Here is a 6698-nt window from a genome sequence, read left to right on the forward strand (position 1 = left end):
CGTTTTTAAAGAGGGATCCTCTAAAATTCTAAAATTTTGAATACCCCACTTCTCACTTCTGCACTCTCTCCTCTGGATCGCCTTATCTCTTGTAAAATCGCACAGAGCCATTCTCTCCCTCCTCTCTCTCTCTCTAACCCTAGACACAGCCACTGGCCATTCACGACGATGTCTTCTTACCCCTTCCTTCTTCCTTGCTCCATATTTTTGACCTTCGTTGGAGCTATCTTCTTCTCCCCCCCCCCCCCCCCCCCCCCCCCCCCCCCCAAACCACAACCTTATCCATTACCCTAAAAACCAGACTAATCTTTCACCTCTCATAATCTCTCTCATAACACTTAGGTTTTTGGCAATGAAAAAAATTGACCCCCTACTCCTTTGACGTGTTCTAATTTCTTACTGTATCTAGGTTAAAATCAACCATTGCAGCAGAGCATCTTCTCGTGTAGTGTTTAGAGGCATCGACATCTTCCAACCTTTCTCTGTATAGGCATCGACTCCAAGGTAAGAATAGGGTTCGACATCTTCCAAGGTAAGAATAGGGTTCTTCATGCCCTGTAATTTTAAAAATCATTACTTGACAGTTGGCATAAATAAACCGATCTTTACAAAACATATTGTTTATTTGATTTTAGTTTTCAGTGCTGATGGTAATAATGTTGCTGTAGCTATTTCGTTATTGTCAACAGCAGCCTGAAAAGTCAAAATGTTTGATTTGTCAAACATCAAAAAATTTGTGGATATGTCTTCTGTGTAGGTTTGTTGGGTGTGGGAGGTATAAAGAAGGGCATACAGTTGAACACTGGAAACAAACACAACACTGCTGCTCTCAGGAACTGGAAACACAACGTGTGTGGGATTATGTTGGTCTCTCTAGTGAAGATCTTTTATACCTATGGATGCGGAGTCCAGAAGACTAATTGACTGGATGAAGAAAGGTATACTGATTCATAAACATTCTCTAGTGTTTTTGAGCTTGAGTTTATATGTTTTTATTACTGATTCTTTCACGAGTTGTTTTTTTGTAGGTGTGTATGATGCTCTACAGAAGAAATATCTCAGGACACTAATGTTCTGTGTGTGCCAGACAATTGAAGGGCCAGTCATTGAAGAATATTCATGTAAGTAGCTGTTATAATATGAATGTGTAAGAGGAATTTTACTTTGCTTTAGTAAGATCTACAGATGGATCCCCTCACACAAATGACCACTTCCGACCAGTCCAGGTACTTCCATTTTTGTATTTAGAATTCTATTAACTATCCGAATATACCGAAGCATTTTTGATCAAACCCTGCTTCTCAATCTAGTTAATTTCTCAGTATTGTTTGCTTCAATTTAGAGCCAATAATTCCTCCACCACTCCTCTCTGTCGAATAAGATTGAGGTTACAAATGAAAGCTTAATTGTGGTTGATGCACATGATCGGATAAGGATAGTAATATGATCCGAAGACTCTGTACATGAATTAGTTATAATAATGACTAACACACAGTGTTTATGAATTTATAAGAAAATTGTATATTATCTATGCAGTTTTTTGCTGAATGACAACTATTATCGATTTGATTGATACTATTGGGCCAAAGATCTAAAGTTAACTGGTTCCATTTGTGGCTTTTGAATTCTATGATTGATGATCTGATTCCTTGTTTCGTTTCATAAAATCTAAGATGGTAATTGAGTTGCTTAAAGGCATTCATTTTGTTTCTTATGTGGAGGCCATTTCTCTTGGCGTTCAAGCCGGGACTCATCCTTGGATGTTATATGATATTATATCAAATGCTGCAGGAAACTCATGGTAGATTCAGTAACTGTTATCATCCAAACTCATTTTTGTTTTTAAGTAATTTCATAGTTGATGTTAAAGAATTCCAAACCTTATATAAACTTTGATCTTTTATTATACATTAGGTAACTTTCTTCCTTTCCAATATGCAGGATTTTCAAGAATTACATCCCCTATCTATTACAGGGGAAGAAAATCAAGGATGATTTCCTTAACACTTCAGTTCAAGATTTGGTAACTTACCTGAATCCAATGTTTCTAGCTTACATAGAAGGAACTGACACCGTAGTTTTTCCAAATTAAATTTTGTGTATTACAGGGGACTGTTTTAGACACAGCCAAGTCACTTATATTTCCTCTTCCACTCATGGTTGCTGCTCATCAACAATTCCTATAAGGTATGCTCTACATCAATAACATTATATGAATGCTAAAATCAAATGAATAATCAGTGATTCCTGTTTGTGTTCATATTGAACAGGCTGTAGACATGCAGATGCAAATGGTCTTGATGGTTTAAAGGTTCAGATTATACTATCATCTATCTGCTATCAGCCTTGTTTATTCTTTGTTTGAATGTTGATAGAGAGTGAAGTATCAAGTGTGTTACCCTGTGATTGATTGATTATAATTAAATTATAGGTGGGTCGTTCCGGAAGGTTTGGGTATCTTAGGTTGGCTGTGAATTTGATAACCTTTGAAGACAGATTTAACCTGTAAGTCTTCCTCCTGATAATATTAATTGGCATTACCAGATTTACCCCTATCTTTCTAACTCTGTGGTTTCATGGCTATTTATTAATGCTACAGGTATCAGATTGAGCAGGAGCTTGGAACCGAAATCAAACCTGCTGCCTTCATCATATACATACTATCATCTTCATCTTGGTCAGTAACAACTAACAACAACAGTTTTTTTTCATATTAATGATGCTTAAAACATATTTAAGAAAATGATGGATTGGAAACAAAAAAGTCAGGGGAAAATCCTTTTTCCTCTCCATTGACTCATTCTTTTTGCATTAAAAAGAAAATGATGGTGTTGTTTCTTTTTCAATTGATGGACTTAAGGATTTAAATATATTATTGACAATATTTATGTAGTATGAAATAAAGATGAAACATGTAAACAAAAAATAGTTATTTATATGTGGTAGGAAGCTCAGTAAATCCAAATATTAAGAAACTAATCCTCCGAGTTTGTACAAATGGAGTATTACATTGTGGATGATTTTGGTTATTATCATATATTGCAAATTATTAATGTAAAAGTACAATGTTAAGATTTCAATTTATAACTTTTTGTAAATGAACAGTCAATTATATATATATATATATATATATATATATATATATATTCAGCATCACTTCCTACAAAAGGGTAAAACAGTAATTTTCTTTTTCATCCTATATATATATATATATATATATATATATATATATATATATATATATATTCAGCATCACTTCCTACAAAAGGGTAAAATGGTAATTTTCTTTTTCATCCTCAGTGTGTTCATTCAATCCAAAAATAGAAAGGAGCAAAGGATGATAGCAGATTACCTTTTGAGAAAGAGTACTTGGAGTGCAATTTACCTTTTGAGGTCAGTATTTAACATTCTGTAAAGATGAATTCTGGTTGAAGATGAAGAGTGTTATTGAAAGCCAATAAAAATACTGTCAAAGTTAAATGAACTTGCTGGCTTTGAACCTGATGAAATTATTTTTTGTAATTCCAAAAGTACTTTGATGGAGTTTACTGAAATAAAATTTGTTTTTATTTATTTGTCTACAGCCGTTTGGTTCGGACATGCCATACACTGCTATACAGTTCATGGTTCTGCAAAAAGTGAAAACTTTTGCTTCTGGGTCATCTAAGTCATGTCAGTGTTAAATTTTAAACTTTTAAAAGCATTTATCAAATAAGTGTAGAGGGGGTATTATGGTTCGAATGACACAGTGAAAACCAGAACACTTGAAGAATCCCAAAGCCAAAACACTTTATCATTTAAACTATAATACTAGCAAGTGATTAAACTTTTAATACACTTTATCAACCAACTGCAGATGCTGAAGGAGATGGGAATGAGTCTAATTCAACCATTTCTTCTGAGTCTGATGTTAATGGAGTTGTTAATGAAGAATCCCAAAGACAAAACAACAAAAGATCAGAGATGAGAATGCTTGGGTGCTAATATGGCTTATGTTAATCATTTCACTGTATGTATTAATAAAATGTTTCAACTTTAAGTGCTTACCTTTTAACTTTATGATTCATAACTCTTGATTTTATTTTAAAATGTAAATACAGAGGTGGGCTGTTGATTTGGTTATATAGTTAGGGAAAACCTCATATTAACAATGTATAATAAGATCCCGTTAATATCAATGAATTACAATTTTTTGACATGATTTTATTGGATGAAATTGATTGTTTTGGCATATATTTGTTTCTATATTTTTGTATTATGTGTAAATAAGTATCGTAAAGGCATTTTGTATATGCATATCGTAAATGGTTCTTGAAGTTTATGACACGCAAACGCGTGTCATCTTCATTTATGACAGGTGCTTTAATGATACGCAATGCGTGTCCTAAACGCGCGTCGTAAGGTTATGACACGCAAATGCGTGTCGTCTTCCTTTATGACAGGGCCTTCCTTGATACACATTGCGTGTCGTAAATGAGCGTCGTAAATGCGTGTCGTAAATGAGCGTCGTAAATGCACGTCGTAAATAGACGACGCGCAAAAGCGTGTCGTCTTTCGTTATGACAGGGCCTTCCTTGACATGCATTTGCGTGTCGTCTGAGCGTTTTACGACACGCATTGCGCGTCGTAAAAGGCTGTTTTTCTAGTAGTGTTTCAGATCTAAACTATTTCTTTCAGATCTAAACTTTTTCTTTTGGATCTAAACTATATATATATATATATTATACTTTGAGATATATGCTGTATGAAAGATTTAAACTTCGTTTTTCAGATCTGAACTGTATATGAATTTTATATCTATAAATATGTTGGGTAAAACATGGGTAGATGAGATAGTTTGTCACAACTAGCCTTTTTGCTAGGAAATTCTACTCTCATGTAATCATTCACCTAGTGTAATAACTTGTACTCTAGGTGAATACTACACCCTATTCTCGTTCAAATACATCTCAAATGTTTAAATAAGGGTTGGAAACCCTAGAAATCCTGGCTCAAGTTCATTATGGACTAGGATTCTCTTATTGGGCCTAAGGGATCAATAAATCATCAATTCATCAATCTATAACATTTTGGGCCATTTGGGCCTAGAATGATTCATTCTACCTCCAATGGGCCATGATGGGCCATAAACCCATTCCTTTTACCATTTTGGGCCGTGAACCTCCTTTAGGGCCCAATGGGCTGAAAGATATTATTAAGCTCCATGAATTCGAGCAAGCTAAGAAAAAGGAGCCCAAAACCATTTTATCTCCATCCTTAAGCCCAAAATCTCGGCCCAACTCCATTTGTAAAAAAAAGGGGGGGGAAGAGTCCATAATTGGTTGCCACCTCAAAATTACGTAACATATATCTATGTTATTATCTAACATGCATCAAGGAGAATGGAGTTTGTCCAACATACTTCTATACACCTCTCTTCTCTCCCCTCCCTCAAAACTCGGCCAAACCTCCTTCTCACCCCCACAAACCATTTCAATCTTAACTTCACTTCTCATTTCCTCTCAACTCTCAAGAACTCCTTCACCCATTTCCTCTAAAAACCGTGAGTGTGGAGTGTGTTTCAAGGAGCTCCCTTCAAGCCTTCATAACTTGGTAAGTTCTCATCAAACTCAAGATGTTCCATTTACAAACTATACTAAGATAATCCTTCTTACAGCTCCATTTTCGTGAATATGGAGCTTAGATCCACCACCATTTCGAGATTATCTCAAAGAACTCAAGCTAGGCTCAAAGATTCTTCTTCTTCTTCATCTACATCTCAAAACCCCCCAACGTGAGTTCATACCCCCTATTTTCGATTTTTACTTTGTTTTGGGGGAGAATACAAGTTGTGTTGTGTAGATCTATGTGTGTATGCATGAATATGTGTGTTTTTCATGATTTATTTGGTGGTTATGTGTTGTTTACTTCATAAATCTAAAAGTATGTTAAGAATATTAAGTTTATCACTTGGATCTACATGAAAACCTTGAGAAAAGTATGTGTTATCACATATAATACATGTAAAACTAGTAGATCTGGGATTTATACACTTAAAATAGTAAAAATGAGTGTTGTGTTCCAAGATCTATAAACTAAACTCAAAAATCAGTCTTTCACAGGAAATTTTTGGTCCAATCTCGAACTGTTTTGACCACCTAAATGAAAATATTTTTCAAAAATGTTTTACATGCAAAAGGTTCAGGTTTCTACCTTTAAAATGACTACTCTCACGTTTTCATACGATTTTTCTACAATTTTTAGCGAATTTTACAAAACTGCCTATCAGATTTGAAATATTTTCGGACCAACCTGTGAAGGTGAGCAATTTCACAGTTGTTAGAAGCCATTAAAAATTATGAGAAAAATTGTGAACAAAGTAGACAAAATTTCCAAACTTCCAGAATTTACGGATCCAAATTTCGACTTATGGTGATTTTTCTACAAATTTTCCAACAACTAGGTCGGAAAAGCCCAAAACCAGAAAAATGTGTATTTTCACAAAAATCAAGCCAAAAATGATATTTTTGACAAAAATGAGTTTAAAATGTTATTTTTACCACTAACCAGTCATCAACACAAGTTTGAACAAAATGGAGACTAAAGTGTTATTCTTACAAAAATTGGGCCTTAATTGTAAATTTTTGGCTTATTGGGCCAAGAACGTCATTTTTACAAAAAGTGGGCTTTTATGCTATTTTAGTGAATACTTGAACCAA

General features: G+C 34.4%; 1 protein-coding gene across 2 annotated transcripts; it reads left to right on the plus strand.

Moving 5' to 3' along the window:
* The first annotated feature begins 273 nt into the window (after positions 1–273).
* Positions 274–4196, plus strand: LOC145133531 (uncharacterized). 2 transcript variants are annotated; one of them, XM_079068468.1, is made up of 11 exons: positions 274–504; positions 758–938; positions 1029–1801; positions 1942–2023; positions 2109–2187; positions 2242–2311; positions 2432–2505; positions 2600–2677; positions 3301–3393; positions 3585–3672; positions 3857–4196. In XM_079068468.1, exons 3-5 carry the CDS (start codon positions 1674–1676, stop codon positions 2184–2186), a joined length of 288 nt encoding a protein of 95 aa, XP_078924594.1. In that variant the 5' UTR covers positions 274–504; positions 758–938; positions 1029–1673; the 3' UTR covers position 2187; positions 2242–2311; positions 2432–2505; positions 2600–2677; positions 3301–3393; positions 3585–3672; positions 3857–4196. The 2 variants fall into 2 exon arrangements, with proteins under 2 accessions (XP_078924594.1, XP_078924593.1); XM_079068467.1 differs by having other exon boundaries at positions 2271–2311.
* The last annotated feature ends 2502 nt before the right edge of the window (positions 4197–6698 follow it).

The sequence above is a fragment of the Lactuca virosa genome, chromosome 8 (assembly GCF_052849685.1).
Source record: "Lactuca virosa cultivar CGN04683 chromosome 8, Lactuca_virosa_CGN04683_v6, whole genome shotgun sequence".
NCBI classification, from domain to species: domain Eukaryota; kingdom Viridiplantae; phylum Streptophyta; class Magnoliopsida; order Asterales; family Asteraceae; genus Lactuca; species Lactuca virosa.

What these genes read in the sequence shown, in the direction of transcription:
- LOC145133531 (XM_079068468.1), top strand. Translation starts at nt 1,674, where the DNA reads ATGGTAATTGAGTTGCTTAAAGGCATTCATTTTGTTTCTTATGTGGAG. An exon ending in AATGCTGCAGGAAACTCATG is followed by an intron (nt 1,802 to 1,941) that starts GTAGATTCAGTA and finishes TCCAATATGCAG; the next exon opens with GATTTTCAAGAATTACATCC. An exon ending in ACACTTCAGTTCAAGATTTG is followed by an intron (nt 2,024 to 2,108) that starts GTAACTTACCTG and finishes TGTGTATTACAG; the next exon opens with GGGACTGTTTTAGACACAGC.